General features: G+C 37.1%; 1 protein-coding gene across 1 annotated transcript in view; it reads right to left on the reverse strand.

The window, feature by feature from the left end:
* The window catches only part of LOC127423707 (lipocalin-like), a 33833-nt gene that overhangs the window by 14582 nt on the left and 477 nt on the right, over positions 1-18774 (reverse strand). The window contains exon 2 of the mRNA XM_051668228.1: positions 18411-18512. Within this exon, the coding sequence (XP_051524188.1) occupies positions 18411-18512 (102 nt within the window). The remainder of the gene's footprint in view (positions 1-18410; positions 18513-18774) is intronic.

The raw sequence follows: 18774 nt of genomic DNA on the forward strand, positions 1-18774 counted from the left end.
GTAGATTTCAGAAATACATTAATTCCAAAAGATATCTTTTGTCAGTGCTGAGAGTTATTTCTTACAGAATTACAATCTCATTAATTGACTATTAAGATTCAGTAAATGCACAGCATTCTCTTCACGCTGCATGAACAGGAGATCTTAGAATGATTTACTCCTAAATTGTTTCTGTAAAACTCTCCATTACTACATTACCAAAATCTCTCTCTCTCTCTCTCTGTATGTGTGTGTTACACTTGCTGACCCACTGATTACTTTCCCACACATTTTTGGTATTTTATACAAATATAAAACATTTTGGACAACACAAAAATTTGTTTTCCACCATATACTACTGTACTGTATATACTGTAAACAGAAAACACAATAGCATTAACTGTTGGGGTGAAATTATTAAGAATAAAAAAAGAATTTGTAAATGCTTAATATTAATTTATTTATTACATTCAAAATAAATATGTTATTAATATGAAAGTTGGCATGGATTTTTTTATTTGATGCCCCTGTCATATATATATATATATATATATATGCCGGGGGAATAAAAAAACAACAACATTCATGCCAGCTTGCATATTCATGAAAAACAACTCATGCCATCAATATATATATATATATTTGTAATTTGTTGTTTTTTGTTGTTGTATTACAAAAAAAAAAAAAAAAAAAATGTAAATTTATTTTTGTATTCATGCAGAACCCCTTAGAGCAGGAGTTTTCAAACTTTCTGATGCCAGGGACCCCCAGATATGATAATCCCATTGTGAGGGACCCCCTATTTGAAAAATAGTTAACATGACATAAAAACTGGCTTTTATAGTGCTATTGTACTAAAGGAAAATGTACAGGTGCATCTCAATAAATTAGAATGTCGTGGAGAAGTTCATTTATTTCAGTAATTCAACTCAAATTGTGAAACTTGTGTATTAAATAAATTCAATGCACACAGACTGAAGTAGTTTAAGTCTTTGGTTCTTTTAATTATGATGATTTTGGCTCACATTTAACAAAAACCCACCAATTCACTATCTCAAAAAATTAGAATATGGTGACATGCCATCAGCTAATCAACTCAAAACACCTGCAAAGGTTTCCTGAGCCTTCAAAATGGTCTCTCAGTTTGGTTCACTAGGCTACACAATCATGGGGAAGACTGCTGATCTGACAGTTGTCCAGAAGACAATCATTGACACTCTTCACAAGGAGGGTAAGCCACAAACATTCATTGCCAAAGAAGCTGGCTGTTCACAGAGTGCTGTATCCAAGCATGTTAACAGAAAGTTGAGTGGAAGGAAAAAGTGTGGAAAAAAAAAGATGCACAACCAACCGAGAGAACCGCAGCCTTATGAGGATTGTCAAGCAAAATCGATTCAAGAATTTGGGTGAACTTCACAAGGAATGGACTGAGGCTGGGGTCAAGGCATCAAGAGACGTGTCAAGGAATTTGGCTACAGTTGTCGTATTCCTCTTGTTAAGCCACTCCTGAACCACAGACAACATCAAGAGGCGTCTTACCTGGGCTAAGGAGAAGAAGAACTGGACTGTTGCCCAGTGGTCCAAAGTCCTTTTTTCAGATGAGAGCAAGTTTTGTATTTCATTTGGAAACCAAGGTCCTAGAGTCTGGAGGAAGGGTGGAGAAGCTCATAGCCCAAGTTGCTTGAAGTCCAGTGTTAAGTTTCCACAGTCTGTGATGATTTGGGGTGCAATGTCATCTGCTGGTGTTGGTCCATTGTGTTTTTTGAAAACCAAAGTCACTGCACCCGTTTACCAAGAAATTTTGGAGCACTTCATGCTTCCTTCTGCTGACCAACTTTTTAAAGATGCTGATTTCATTTTCCAGCAGGATTTGGCACCTGCCCACACTGCCAAAAGCACCAAAAGTTGGTTAAATGACCATGGTGTTGGTGTGCTTGACTGGCCAGCAAACTCACCAGACCTGAACCCCATAGAGAATCTATGGAGTATTGTCAAGAGGAAAATGAGAAACAAGAGACCAAAAAATGCAGATGAGCTGAAGGCCACTGTCAAAGAAACCTGGGCTTCCATACCACCTCAGCAGTGCCACAAACTGATCACCTCCATGCCACGCCGAATTGAGGCAGTAATTAAAGCAAAAGGAGCCCCTACCAAGTATTGAGTACATATACAGTAAATGAACATACTTTCCAGAAGGCCAACAATTCACTAAAAATGTTTTTTTTATTGGTCTTATGATGTATTCTAATTTTTTGAGATAGTGAATTGGTGGGTTTTTGTTAAATGTGAGCCAAAATCATCACAATTAAAAGAACCAAAGACTTAAACTACTTCAGTCTGTGTGCATTGAATTTATTTAATACACGAGTTTCACAATTTGAGTTGAATTACTGAAATAAATGAACTTTTCCACGACATTCTAATTTATTGAGATGCACCTGTATTATATACATTTTATTTGGAAAATATATAAGAAATTTTTTTTTAATAAAAATTAAGTTTATTTATATAGCACTTTTCACAATAATTATTGTTTCAAAGCAGCTTTAAAGAGAATAGTGAAGTACAACATTTATTTCTTAAAGATAAGATTTTTATTTTTTATTTTATTTATTTATTTATTTTTTAATAATATATACAATTATATTCACATTTGCTTATTTTGATGAGGTAAGTGGCTTATTTCAGACCAGGTCGCTTGTTTCTCTTGTGAGATCTGGCAACACTGTAATTGGTATTTCACCCACCCCTTATCACAGAGTACTGTCATTTTAAAAAGAACATTATTAACCGTTATTTCATTTTGTTCTAACCGGTAACCTTTTGGAAAGGAGGCTGCAGAACTCCTGAACCGGAATCAATAAGTATAGTTTTTGCTCAGAACGAACCAAAATTACATATATTCCCTGACGATAATACAGGAACACAAATTATGGTAATAAAAATCATAATTTCGTTGTTATTTTGGTTTTAATATACAAAACCATTTGGTAACTGGTAAAATCATGACTTTACTATAGTAATACAAATTACAGTTTCATGTTTTTTGTTTTTTTTGGCATATTTAATATTGTAGACTGTAGTAACTACGAAAAGTAACCATGTTTTTTGGCAGAACCTGTTTACTATAAACTATAATGATTAATTTTATTACCATAGATTCCGTTTTCCTGTATTATTAGTATGGTGTTACTACTAATGTCAAGGTTAAAATATGGTTACTGTAGTGAAATCATGTTACATATATTGCGAGGGAACAAAAAAATATTTCAGAAAAAAATTCCCACCCTGTCCTCTAAGGGGCTCCGTATTACTAGAGTATATATTGTGATGTGGCTTACAGGCAAGGGAAACATCCAGCATTTTACAAGAATAAGAATGACTTTGTCACTGTCCAGCGCCACCTATTGGTCAAATATGGAGTCCCTGTTCCCCATAAATGTGTGGATAATTTATTATCTATAAACTGACTCCATTGGTAATATCATTTCCTAGTGGTTTACCTGACTACTGTAACCATTTGCTGAATGCAGAAATAACAGGTCTAAAATACAAAAGTTTCATATGACATAAAATGACTTTAAGACTGTGAATAAGATCAACTGCATAAATGTTCTTTAAATGCTGGTTTGTTTCACAGAAGTAGCCTTTGAAAGGAAACAAAATGTTTAAAAGAAATAACCAAAGTCAAACTATTAATATGAAGAGCTAGAAGAGCGAGAAAAGAAATATATAAAAAAAATCTTAAAATCAAGATGCATTTAGTTGAGAAGTAAAATTGTGTATGATAATGAAACTGTTTTTCAGTGTGGTGTTTCATAATTTTCAGCTGTTGTACTCAAGAGTGTATCATAACAATCCTGTAAAAATAACTTCCTTTATCAGAACGTTTTATCACAGTAGATTGATTAGTATTCTTTTAATGCAGCTTTTGTGCGGACTACTCCTCGAAATAATGTTATTCTTAGGGATAGTAACAATAAAGAACTGTCCGTATTAAAAAAATAAATAAAATAATGAAACATCATTACATCACCATATCATGTTGGTACTAGTATAAAATAAAAAAAGGTGTATATGCTGTTCAAACATGCAAAAATTGATCACTGATGTAACAGAAGACCATCCATTATTTGCTACCGGTGACTGTTCCTTAAGATAACATGCCATATATAAACTTAAAGGAATACTCCAGGTTCAGTACAAGTTATACTGTTGATTACCAGAAAAAAATATTTCAACTCATCCCTCCTTTTCATTAAAAATGCAAAAATCTGGGTTACAGTGAGGCACTTACAATGGAAGTCAATGGGCCCAATCTGTAAACGTTAAAATACTCACAGTTTCAAAAGTATAGCCACAAGATGTAAACAATATGCATGTGAACATGATTTTAGTGTGATAAAACACTTGCTAACCTTTTATGTGCACTGTAAAAAAATATCTGTAATTTTAAGGGGTAAAAGACTGTTAAAATGCTACAGAAATAAAACATTAATTGATTAACGAGTATTAACTGTAAAATATACAGTAAAAAATGGTAATATATTTTAAGACAATACAGTAGTTTTTACAATAAAATTATAGAAATTAAATTTTTTTCTTGTAAAAAGTATGATTTTCCTGTATAATTAATTGTAAAAATGTATATCATGTTTAACAAGAGAGTACATGTACTTTTTACAGTAAATTATTGTTAAAATTACAGTAAAAAACAATAATCAGGTGTTCCCACAATTCCCTGCATGTCCCATCATATTTCATTATATTTTATAGGAATAGTTATGTTTCTTCTTATATTTAATATCAGTTATGCACATTGGGGTGTTCTGTTTTATATTTGATGTAGTTTAGTTAATGTTTATTACATTATTTAAATTTCACATGTGTTACCCTTATGGTTGCCACAGTCTGTCTCCCTCACGTTCTTCAAGGATTCTTATTTTGAAGTTTTCCTCTGGACTACATCTCCCATGTTTCACTACCCTCATCACTTCCATCTGTTATTATCCTCACCTGTATTCCATTCCCTCATTAGTTCCTTTTGTCTAAATATCCTCTTGTTTTGCCCATTCATTTGTCAGTCCTTGAAGTGTTACGTTGAGTTAATGAAGTGTTACGGTGAGTTAAGTTTTGATGTTAAGATTTATTGTTTGTTTCCACTCCAGCGACTGTTCTACACCAATGATTATAATTAAAAGTTTGAAAGATTCTACTCCTGCATCTCTCCTCTTCCTCTTCCAATCCAAGACACCAACATTACAGAAGGACTGAACAAAGAATACGGAGTCACTTACCTGCTCTTCCAAACATCCTCCTTACAAGACTCTCTGCGATTCCTCTCCACCTTCTACTCAAGCGATCCCTCTAATCCTCCTCTCCTACACGTCCAAATCACCTAAGTCAGGGAGCTGACTGGTCCTTTAATGGAATTATTCAAAGAAGACCTTCCTCTCCTGGATTACACCATCAAATTCTGTCAACTCGTCACTTCCTCCACTGTCTTGGACCCCTACCTCTGTGCCATTTATGGAATGGGCTTAAACTTCCATCATCCCACAGCCCTTCTGCAAGTGGAGAATCTTCCCTTTTTAGAATATATCCGAGCCACGCTGTCCCTACATCTCCTCACCTCTAACGACCCACGAGGAAGATACTCCTTCCACGCCTTCCACAACTCCTCCTTCCATGACTCCTCTTGCCATGGTCAACGAGCCCGCGCCTGCCACGGTCAACGAGCCCGCGCCAGTGCCTGTAGCCTCAACCGTCCCAGAGCCAGCTATCGCCAAGTTAATAGACCTGGACTTGCTCCCCGCCCTAGTTCCCACCCTGACTACCCTTCACCCTCCGCTGGTTCCAGCCAACTTAATGGACACTCTGGTTCCATCCAGTACCCTGGCCCTTCCTCCTCAGCTGGCTCCACTAAAAATATTTGCTGCTCCTCCTCCTGGTCAGCCGGCTCCTCCCACGTCACCGGCTCGACCTTCGCTCCCGGCGAAACCATGGTCAAGGGGAACCTCAAACCCTCCGACTCCGCCTAGACCCTCTGAGCCCTGGACTCCGCCTTGGCCCTCCGATCCCTCATCAACACCTCTGCTCTATGTCCCCTCATCTCCACCATGGGCCGTCAGCCTATCGGCATCACCGGGGTCCCTCGTCCCTCCAGCTCCGCCTTGGTCCGTCAGTCACCTGGCTCCGCCTTCGGCTCCACCAGGGACCTCCTCCAGCTCCACTTTGGTCGTCAGTCCCACTGGCTCCACCTTGGACCTCCGAGCTTTTGGCGCTGCCTTTGTCCTCCGAGCCTCCGGCTCCACCATGGTCCTTTGAGCCTTCAGCTATGCTCCGGGCACTAAGATTCCCAGTTCCACCCCTCGAGCCTTCCAAGGCTCTGCCTGCCTTCGTCGAGCCTCTCCTAGCTCCGCCCTCAGGCTCTTCCACAGCTCTACCCACTTCCCCAGAGTCTCCTCCTCCAGCGGTTCCGCCTCCTGACCCAGTCCCTGCCCTGTGGTCACCTCCTGACCCAGTCCCTGCCCTGTGGCCGCCTCCCAGGCCTCCGGATCCATTCCCAACCCTGAAGCCATCCCCCAGGCCCCTGGATCATCTTCCTTGGATCCTCCTTCACCTTCTGCATCATCCTACCCTCCTCATCCATCTTTGGGCGCCAGGAGTCGCCCTTTAACCTACTGTTTCAGAAGGTTAATATCAAGTTTATGACTTTTTACTGTAAATGTAACTTTTTTTATTTATTTGTATTTTTACAGTGCAATTGTGGTCATGTAAATTACAACAATTTGAAACTGTAAAATTTACAGGTTGTTCTGTAAAGTTGTTTACTTTTTTTTTTATTCTGGCAACCACAGCTGCCTTTTTAAAACAAAAGGATTGTTTTTTACAGTGTGTAAAGTTATATCCAAGTTTATAACTTTGTTGCCATGACCACCAAGAACAGTAAATGTAAACAACTTAATAAAACTTAACAGAAGAAATAATGCAAGTGCTTTTATAAAATTATAAGCTTCACTTTTCTGCCTTTAAACCCTCCAAAATTAGTCCCATCCACTTCCATTCCTCACTTTTTTATTTTTTTATATTTTGATCCCCGGTAAACCGGTTGTGTCAGAGAAAGACATGTGACTCGCCCAAAGCTTCCTTGATATGAAACTTCAGTGTACAGTGTTCTCTTTTTGTTTTTTGCATCCTCATACTGTACAGAAATTCATACTGTATATTTGTCTACAAAACTAACTTGAATCATTTAAAAACAAGCCTTCAGCATAACATATAGCATCATATTTAAACATAAGTGTATACAGAATTGTTCTTATCTTATTACATACCGAGTGGGACTACTTAAATAGAAAATATTGGGGGGCCTGGGTAGCTCAGCAAGTATTGATGTTGACTACCACCCCTGGAGTCGTGAGTTAGATTCCAGGGCATGCTGAGTGACTCCAGCCAGGTCTCCTAAGCAACCAAATCGGCCCGGTTGCTAGAGACAGTAGAGTCACATGGCGTAACCTCCTCATGGTCGCTATAATGTGGTTCTCGCTCTCAATGGGGCACGTGGTGAGTTGTGCGTGGAATGCCGCAGAGAACAGTGTGAAGCCTCCACATGCGCTACGTCTCCGCGGTAACGTGCTCAACAAGCCATGTGATGAGATGCGCGGATTGATGGTCTCATACACGGAGGCAACTGAGATTCGTCCTCCGCCACCCGGATTGAGGCGGGTCACTACGCCACCACGAGGACTTAGAGCGCATTGGGAATTGGGCATTCCAAATTGGGGAGAAAATGGGAGAAAGGAAAAAAAATAGAAGATGTCTGTAGGATTTCCATTTGTAAAACATTTACCAAACATTACCAACTCATGGGGTCAATAGCTTATCATAAATGGATAAACAATAATGTTATAATCATGCTGTGAAGACCTGTAATCTATGTAGTTTCACGGTACATTTGATTATTTAATTTTTTAAATGTCTGAATGTTTTCTTGAATACTTACTGATACGGACTGTTTCTTTGTCTTGAATAATTACTTGAGAACTTGAAACTATGTTTACGTAGTTTATGTATGTCATAGAAGTGTGAGCACCCCTGGTTTAAAAGTATAAAATAGGGTTGTGGTGTGCTTTAGAGGTCTGAATTCCATCCAGCTCTAGTTTTTCTCCACTGTGAATGAATTCATCCCCTCCTACGTGGACCTGAAGAAAATTCGAAAGGTTTAGAGATTTAGACACACACTTTAGAATGTTACACTTCCAGCAAAAAGATATACTGTATAATGGATCAATGACAAATAAGGTTGTCAGATGTGGTAAAAATGATAAATCTTTTAAAGCCATGGTCCTTCGAGCCTTCAGCTACGCTCCGGGCACCAAGATCCCCAGTTCCGCCCCTTGAGCCTTCCAAGGCTCCGCCTGCCTTCGTCGAGCCTCTCCTAGCTCCACCCTCAGGCCCTTCCACAGCTCCGCCCACTTCCCCAGAGTCTCCACCTCCAGCGGTTCTGCCTCCTGACCCAGTCCCTGCCCTGTGGCCACCTCCCAGGCCTCCGGATCCATTCCCAGACATGAAGCCATCCCCCAGGGCCCTGGATCATCCTCCTTGGATCCTCCTTCACCTTCTGCATCACTCTACCCTCCTCATCCATTTTTGGGCGCCAGGAGTCACCCTTTAACCTACTATTTTAGAAGGTTAATATCAAGTTTATGACTTTTTACTGTAAATGTAAAAAAAGAATTTTTTTACAGTGCCATTGTGGTCATGTAAATTACAACAGTTTGAAACCGTAAAATTTACAGGTTGTTCCATAAAGTTGTTTACTTTTTTACTGTATTTCTAACATAATTATTCTGGCAACCACAGCTGCCTTTTTAAAACAACAGGATTGTTTTTTACAATGTGTAAAGTTATATCCAAGTTTATGACTTTGTTGCCATGACCACCTAGAACAGTAAATATAAACAACTTAATAAAACTTAACAGAAGAAATAATGCAAGTGCTTGTATAAAATTATAAGCTTCACTTTTCTGCCTTTAAACCCTCCAAAATTAGTCCCATCCACTTCCATTCCTCACTTTTTTCTTTTTTTTTTTACATTTTGATCCCCTTTTCTCCCCAATTTGTAATGCCCAATTCCTACTACTTAGTAGGTCCTCGTGGTGGCACGGTTACCCACCTCAATCCGGATGGCAGAGGACAAGTCCCAGTTGCCTCCGCTTCTGAGACCGTCAATCCGCACATCTTATCACGTGACTCATTGTGCATGACACCACGGAGACTCACAGCATGTGGAGGCCATTGCTACTCTCCGTGATCCACGCACAACTCGCCACACGCCCCGTTGAGAGCGAGAACCACTAATTGTGACCACAAGGAGGTTATCCCATGTGACTCTACCCTCCCTAGCAACCGGGCCAATTTGGTTGCTAAGGAGACCTGGCTGGAGTCACTTAGCATGCCCTGGAATCTAACTCACGACTCCAGGGGTGGTAGTCAGCGTCAATACTTGCTGAGCAACCCAGGCCTTTTTTTTTTTTTTTTTAAAGAAAAGGACAGACGAATCAAAATTATTTTTGTGGTAATCAACATTATGCCACAAATGCTGTAGTTTGATCTTACCTTGCACTGAACCTGAAACGTTCCTTTAAAATTCACAAATGCACACCTCGGAAATTTGACATCATATTTAAGACCTTATGAATCAGTTAGACCTCTTACATAATCTTGTTGTGAACTGTTGGCTGTTCCAGATGCAAAACTAAAGGTAATTTGTAGTTTGTAGTGAAGGCCCCACGATTATGGGCTATGGGATTATGGTCTGTTTTGAAGTCTCTTTTAAAAACTCATTTGTATAGACTGGCTTTTATTACCATGTGAATGTGTTTTGTCTTACTGTGTGTGTTTTTGATTTTATGTTCTGTAAAGCACTTTGTGCTTAATCGCTAAAAAGTGCTATATAAACAAAAATTATATTATCTGAATTGTTTTCCTTGTAATAAATGGTGTACACAAATACATGGAGCTCACTTATCATACAATAATCACTCCATTATGTAGAATCAGCCACAATGACTATTTCATTTAAAATCACAAGATGGTTTTGCAGGAGTGTTTGATGGTTCAAACTCTGCTATTCTGTGTTGTTTTTCAATATGTTTGTACTTTTCTAAACAATTCTGAAACTTCCAATTGCAGAAGTTCTCATCTTACTGTCTCACCAGCTTGACTGAAGATATGCAACATATTTCATGTGAAACAGAATTGAAGTTTAAAATGTGGGTTTGGATTGTATTTTTATTTTATTTTTATTAATTATTATTTTTTATTTTTTTTGCAAAACTGGAAAATCTTGTAATGTTATGATTCAGTCACTCTTGGGCTTTTGCCATAAGTATATACTTATGTGAAGTTCTCATTGTCAGCCACACCTAAAAGATTTATTGCCTTGAGAAAGTGTTTGAATAACCAAAATTCTTAAAATAATTTTTTTTCTTTTTTTTTTTTTTTTTTTTTTTTTCAGGAGCCATAAATGCTAAATTTAATGCAAAATTAGAAAACCTAGCTATCAAAGCCAATGTTGAACGGATTACAACGTCATTAAAAATTTTATTTCATTTTTTTACATTTTGTTCTTTTTTTCAGTTGGGGCCCTCATTACATATTATATATGACTTTATTACTGTTATGGCACTGGTTTCACTGGTAAACCGGTTGTGTCAGAGAAAGACATGTGACTCGCCCAAAGCTTCCTTGATACGAAACTACAGTGTACAGTGTTCTCTTTTTGTTTTTGCCTCCTCATACTGTACAGAAATTCATACTGTATATTTGTCTACAAAACTAACTTGAATCATTTAAAAACAAGCCTTCAGCATAACATATAGCATCATATTTAAACATAAGTGTATACAGAATTGTTCTTATCTTATCACATACCGAGTGGGACTACTTGAAAATAGAAAGTATTGGGGGGCCTGGGTAGCTCAGCAAGTACTGATGTTGACTACCACCCCTGGAGTCGTGAGTTTGAATCCAGGGCATGCTGAGTGACTCCAGCCAGGTCTCCTAAGCAACCAAATTGGCCCGGTTGCTAGGAAGGGTAGAGTCACATGGGGTAACCTCCTCGTGGTCGCTATAATGTGGTTCTCGCTCTCAATGGGGCACGTGGTGAGTTGTGTGTGGATGCCGCAGAGAATAGCGTGAAGCCTCCACACACGCTACGTCTCTGCGGTAACGTGCTCAACAAGCCACGTGATGAGATGCGCGGATTGACGGTTTCAGACACGGAGGCAACTGAAATTCATCCTCCGCCACCCGGATTGAGGTGGGTCACTACGCCACCACGAGGACTTAGACCGCAATTGGGGAGAAATGGGGAGAAAGAAAAAAAAATAGAAGATGTCTGTAGGATTTCCATTTGTAAAACATTTACCAAACATTACCAACTCATGGGGTCAATAGCTTATCATAAATGGATAAACAATAATGTTATAATCATGCTGTGAAGACCTGTAATCTATGTAGTTTCACGGTACATTTGATTATTTAATTTTTTAAATGTCTGAATGTTTTCTTGAATACTTACTGATACGGACTGTTTCTTTGTCTTGAATAATTACTTGAGAACTTGAAACTATGTTTACGTAGTTTATGTATGTCATAGAAGTGTGAGCACCCCTGGTTTAAAAGTATAAAATAGGGTTGTGGTGTGCTTTAGAGGTCTGAATTCCATCCAGCTCTAGTTTTTCTCCACTGTGAATGAATTCATCCCCTCCTACGTGGACCTGAAGAAAATTCGAAAGGTTTAGAGGTTTAGACACACACTTTAGAATGTTACACTTCCAGCAAACAGATATACTGTATAATGGATCAATGACAAATAAGGTTGTCAGATGTGATAAAAATCTTTTAAAAATCAAGTTTAAAACACGTGTCAAATGTAGAAATTTAATCTTTGTGTCCAATTTGGTTTCATAAATTTTTTGAAAAACCTTTATATTATTTTCTACCAAAAAAAGAAAGAAAAAAATCGATTTAATGGCTTCAAAAATGTCATGTGGTGTAACCATCGAGTAAAAGGTATTTAAAAAATACTTTCCTTGCACCTTGAGCACATAAGAGTGTACACAACTTAATCATTAATTTCACAAAAGTTTTCAAACACTTTTATTTATTTATTTATTTTTTTACAAATATCATGAATTTCTGGGTCAAGAATATCAAGAAGTTTTCTCAGGGTTACACCACATGACCTAAACAAGATGTGCACGCAGTCTTGTGGGTCTGAAGGGCTCCTATCGGTTTTATTGTTTGTGTCATCATAAACAACAAAATACATGCTGGTTACACCACATGACTTTGATTTGGTGGACAAAATTTTTTCAAAAATGAATCATATTTTAAATACAACTGTTCCACTGCTTATTTTTGTAAATAAAAATTAATAAAACTTTATTCTGCACTACTCATGCCGAAATTTCGTATTTCACGAATTTCATCTTTTAAGTGAACGAGTTTGAAAAACATAATAGATCTGGACAAAAGAATGAGTGTCACATCACTGTCATAAAGCCAATTTGCATTTGGGTCAAAGTCACAAGCTCATCACAGCCTGGCAAAAGAGTTTACCTTGATAAAATAGTTGGTTCCTGTCACAATCTGTGTGCTGAAGGATCTGGCAGTGAAAACAACAAACTTCTTTCTGACTTTTATTCTGCATATGGCTTCATCTAACAACAGGTAGTAATAAGTAGTTTGATTTGTTTATTGGTTATTTATTATGATTTGATTAACACAATGATACACCCATTACACCCAAAGGCTGATTCAACACCATATAATGTTCTTTACATTCATGTGTATGACTTTCTTACTTCTGCTGAACACAAATGAAATGAAGATTTTTAGAAGAATATTTCAGCTCTGTAGGTCCATACAATGCAAGTGAATGGTGGCTAGAACTTTGAAGCTCAAAAAAGCACATAAAACAGCATAAAAGTAATCCACACAATTACAGTGGTTAAATCCATGTCTTCAGAAGCAATATGATAGGTGTTGGTGTGAAACAGACCAATATTTAAGTTTTTTTTACTATAAATTCTCCTCCCTGCCCAGTAGGTGGCGATATTCACAAATAATGCAAATCGCCAATAACAAAAGAAGAACTCTTAGGAGAGAAGAGCGCTTAGGGTTATTTATAGTAAAAAAAAAAATACTTTAATACTATTTTGTTTCTCACCCACACCTATCATGGATTTAACCACTGAATCGTTGGATTACTTTTATGCTGCCTTCATGTGCTTTTTGAGCTTCAAAGTTTTGGACCCTGTTGACTTGCATTGTATGGATCTACAGAGCTGAGATAGTCTCCTAAAAATCGGCCTTTGGGTTCAGCAGAAGAAAGAAAGTCATACACATCTGGGACGGTAAATGATGACAGAATTATTATTTTTGGATGAACTATCCCTTTAAATTTCTAATTTATCGCTTATTTTTTTTTGTCTTGGAGCTTGCAAAAATAAAATGGAATTTCCTGCAATCAATGCCGCATGCTATAACGTGCCTTTGATAATCTTTGACTTGAAAAAAGCTGTGATCTTAGATCATTTATTAATAAATGCTCATCGTGTTCACTCATAGATCAGCTAACACATCCATAACAAAAGCAAAACCGGTCTCGACTTACCCCATCACAGATCTTGTAAATCAGATCTTGTCAGAGACAACAGTCCTGTCCTGTAGGGTTCCTCAGGGTTCTGTTTTTGGTCCAATTCTGTTTTTGTTATATATAATTCCTCTAGGACAGCATATCAGCCGGTTCAGTAATGTCTCCTACCACCTATATGCTGATGATATCCAGCTATATTGTTCCTTCAAAGTTTCTGAGTTTCACAAATTATCAGGCTTGATGTCATTGGTTGCTTGACTGACATCAAGCAATGATTAGCGGACAACTTTCTCCAATTGAACACTGATAAAAGAGAAACTCTGATCATTGCCCTTGATAGTGTAATTCCTCATATTTGGCAGCAAATTGGTTCTTTAGGCTCCTCTGTTAAATCGAGTCTCAGAAACTTAGGTGTTGTGTTTGACAAATCGAAGTCTTTAGATTGTCATTCCAAAAAATTGGTTTGTAAGTGCTTTTTCCATTTGAGGAATATTTCAAAATGAAGATGGCTGGTGTCAAAGGCAGAATTGGAGATGATTATCCATGCTTTTATTTCTTCTCGGTTAGATTATTGTAATGCTCTTTTTATTTGTCTCAACAAAACAGCTCTTGATCGTCTTCAGACTGTACAGAATGCTGCTGCATGAATTTGCTCATATAAAGTGCTTTTACTCCGCATAGAAGCCACATCATAGTGGCAAATAGACGTGGACAGATATATCGGTTTTACCGATTAAACGGTGCCGATAGTTGCTTTTTAGAACTATCGGTTATCTGCAAAAAAATTTTGATAGTTGCAGATAGTTTCTCCATCATTTCAAAATAAAATTTCCTGGTGTGTTTCAGGCTTGTTTATACTTAAAAGTCCCACGTTATGCACCAAATCTTCATTTTTTTCTGGTTATTATTGGGATTTTGGTTGAACAAAAAACTGCATCTGGGATTTTATTCATTTTGGACTCTTTGTCTTTACCCAGCACAGTAAAGACCTTTTTTTTTTTTTTTTTTTTGACATTCTATAAAGTGATTTTAAAAACTATCGGCAGATTAATCGGTTATTGGCCTTTCCACCACATTAGTTATCTGTTTCAGCAAAATCCATTATCGGTCTACTGTGTTTTTACAACGGCCAGAAATGTACACAGGAATCACAAGGTCGACTAATAGTGCCAAGCCAAGTGGCCTTCACACGGTATTCATCGATCTTAAGTAAGATTATTTTAAAGTGAACATATATGTTCATTTCAAAGGGCACTACAAACGACATTTGGAATAAGGGTAAGGTTTTTTTTGACAGTGCCTCACTCATCAAAGTTGAAGGAGTGGGTTGATGACGTGAAGCTAAGGACCGAGGTTAGTTACGTTGATATCATTAACTACTTTGAGTTGTTACGACAGCCCAACGACTGCACAAGTTGAGCCTGAACTTATTTTACTCAAACTAACACTTAAAATGGTTGTTGTTCTCCATCTGGAAAGCTCATATTGGTGGCTTATTATGGAGACCGGAACTAGAAAACTGTGCATCATCAATTAGAATCATCAGGTTCACCAAACTTAAACACCACTCGAAATTCAAGAGGGGAAATTCTTCGCCACCGGAAGACCATCAGGCACAATTCATGAGGAGAATAGTAAGCCATGAACCAAATCAACCAGCTCTGAAGTGAATCACAATATTACAAACTTTGTTTTGAGGCAAAAATCGGACAAAAAGACAAAGGTGCAAAATTGTATACTTAGCGTCTTTTACGACTACAATCCCAAGAAGCATTGCGAATGATGCATTTAAATCAAAACGATGGGAATCTATAAAACTACTGATTTTAGGTTGTTGATTATAAGTATAGAAACAACATATTTTATATTTATTGCAAAATAGTCCGATATGTACAACTATAAGTAGTTTAAGGGTGAAAGGAGACCAACTTGGTTACGTCATGGAAATGGGCGGTTGCTCCTGAGCTCGTTTTGCGGGCTTTTTTGGCCACGGTTCTCTGATTGGTGAAGTTTTCCCTGCTGGCCCATGGGTAATGTAGTTGTTTACCAGGAACTCACATATTAAACATGATTTTGTTGAAATAATGCAGACTGATGGCTTCAACGGAAGCATATACCATCGCTGAACAACCTCAGAGCTCATGTTAAGTCTGTCTTTAACCCTGTAAAGCCTGACATAGGAAAGAATTGTCATAAAATTCTAATTTTTTGACATTAAACTGACATGTTAAACAGTTTTTAGTACCATTAGGCAAACTATAAGAAGAAATAAATAAAAAAATAATTGCACATGTTTTTTTTTTTAATGTATCATATTTGATACATCAGGCTTTAATGGTCATTATCCTCCTGAGGCCCAGCAATTCATATTAGTGTAGGACATTTGCTATTTAAGTTTTTCTTAGCTCATATCTGCTACAGTGGTAAATCTTGGGGTATTATCAGAGGACTCCCTGGGCTTTTCAGAGATACCAAATATTTGAGAGTTTGGCCATGACAACGTCCTCTACTTGCTCTATAAATATGGATCGAAATGTATCACAGTTCAATTCAGCACATATGAACCCAGAATATTCCTTTAACTACTGGACTCTGATTATTTTTATCCTTTATGTGATTTTTGGAACTTCAAAGTTCTGGACATCATTCACTTGGATTGTATGGAGTAACACAGCTGAAATATTCTTCATTTGTGTTCTGCAGAAGAAAGAAAGTCATACACATCTGAGATAGCATGAGGGTGAGTAAATGATGAGAGAATTTTCATTTTGGGGTGAACTATTCCTCTGTGCATGTGACATTTTATAGCTACACCTCCTAACTCTTTCAACTTTAATTCTGCATCCTGTTGTTTTTCATCCTTGCTGTAAATCACCTTGCTGATGCAATATTGCCAAGTAAAACTGTTGTATTATTTCCGTCAGTCTCATTGGATTATTGATTTTTCAATTATTGCAGAAATGTTTCTACAGTCTTTTTTTCAACCTCCATTTGCCTTGTCTTGACATTTCCTCCTGCTTCTGTTGAGTTGTCATCCAAATCAGATTCCCTATTTTTCCGTTTGTATGAGGTTTGTAAGACCTGGGACGATTCCTTGCTATTTATGAGTGAAGATTTATCTTCTCCATCCAAACTACCCAGTTCCATCTTATCCGGTCACAGCACAATCACCACTAACCCACCAGGCCAAGCCCAAAGTCTATCTCTTGAAGCCTATAAATAATGAGTTCACTATGTAGGCTACTATGCTACTACTTTATGACTATTATTATGGCACTATTCTCATTGCTAAACTGGTTGTGTCAGGGAAAGATATGTGAGTCAACAAAAGCTTCCTTGATCCAAAACAGAAAGCAATGTCCTCTTTGTTGGCTGCTACCTAAGTAGAAAAACAACAGAAAAATAACGTTTATCATACTACTTGTTTTTTGTATTTGTCTAGAAAATCATTGAACAATAAGCCTTCAGCATAACCCATTATAGTTTAAGATTAAACCAAATTAAAGCATAAGTTTATACAGAATTTTACTTAATAACTAACAGAGTGTGACTTAGTACAAGATGTCTGTATGATATGTATGTACTTCTAAAATATTTACCAAACATTTCCAACATGTACGGTCATAAATGGATCTGAAAAGACACTGACCATCTACATTAAATATACTATATATACAGGGTGGCCCCCAGAAAGCAGGGCCACTATGTTTGGTTGCTCATAAACAACAAAATGTCATCACTGTGATGTCATAGTGAGCAACAACTTGCTACAAATAAATAAGTAAATCGTTTAGCTAAGTTTTCAATGGCAGCAAATTAGGTGCTTCTCTTTTGCCATGTGGCCCCGTTTTTTTTGGGCCAAATGATTTACTTATTTATTTGTAGTATGTTGTTGCTCATGATGACGTCACAGTGACGTCATTTTGTTGATAACAAAAAATCGTAGAAGTACGCCAAAAATCGTGCAAACGTCTTTATGCATTTTCTAAGACATGAGCAATCAAACATAGTGGCCATGTTGTTTTTGGGCCACCCTGTATATTTATATATATAGATATATATACATATAAAACATTGCTTGAATAAAGGATAACATGCTAATAAGATTTTAATAGATTATTACTGTTATATCTTCTAAATGTGTATGCGGGCTCATAGTTACAATAATTTGTGTGTTCAAAAATATTTTACAATTATATTCTTCCAGAGGGTGTAAATAAAACACAGATACATTCATTTCAAATATGAGATTTCCCTTTATTTTAAAAGTAGCATTTTACTTTATAAAACAGATCTGGAATGATGAGGAATATCTATGACACACATACATTAAAAGCTGAATATTGGCTTCACTTTAATGATGTAGATTTGAATAAAAATGCTGTAACATTAATAGTTGAGTAACTTGTTTGGGTGGGAGAATGAGAGAACCCATTAGAAGATAAGATGGATTATTTCTGTGTTTGATTAGAAGAATCCAATAGGGTCATGGTGCGTTTTAGAGGTCTGAATTGCATGCAGATGTAGTTTTCCTCCACTGTGAGGGAGAGATTTATGAACTCTCAGATGAACAAATTCATCCCCTCCGACGCTGACCTAAAGAAAAAATTAAGAATGAAAATACTCAGATGTTTAATACACACAAACTACTTTCTGCAAATAGATAGATAGATACAAGTATAAGCAGTGTACAAGTCGAAAAATTCACAAGTTCATATCCTACCAAACCTATTTAGTAAAAATAAATAAATTAGAGTTTACCTTGATGAAATAGTTGGTTCCTGTCACAACTTGTGTGGTGAAAGATTTGGCAGTGAAAACATTAAACTTCTTTCCAGCTTTTTCTTCTGCTTCTGGCTTCACCTAAATTAAAAGAGGCACATTTGATATTTGGAAATAATGCAAAACATCTTAATGGTCCTAGAAAATGCTTGTATTCACACATATATATTTGTTTATATTTTATATTAATGCATCTTTGTGAAAGACAAGAAGAAAACATGTTTCAAATGATAACACAGTGTTTAGTTTGACTCATTACTAACACAGTGAACCACAATGATTCACCCAAATGCTGACTCAACACCATGTGATGATAACTCGTGTTAATAAATCAGCATTAACT

The sequence above is a fragment of the Myxocyprinus asiaticus genome, chromosome 3 (genome assembly GCF_019703515.2).
Source record: "Myxocyprinus asiaticus isolate MX2 ecotype Aquarium Trade chromosome 3, UBuf_Myxa_2, whole genome shotgun sequence".
Taxonomy (NCBI): Eukaryota; Metazoa; Chordata; class Actinopteri; order Cypriniformes; family Catostomidae; genus Myxocyprinus; species Myxocyprinus asiaticus.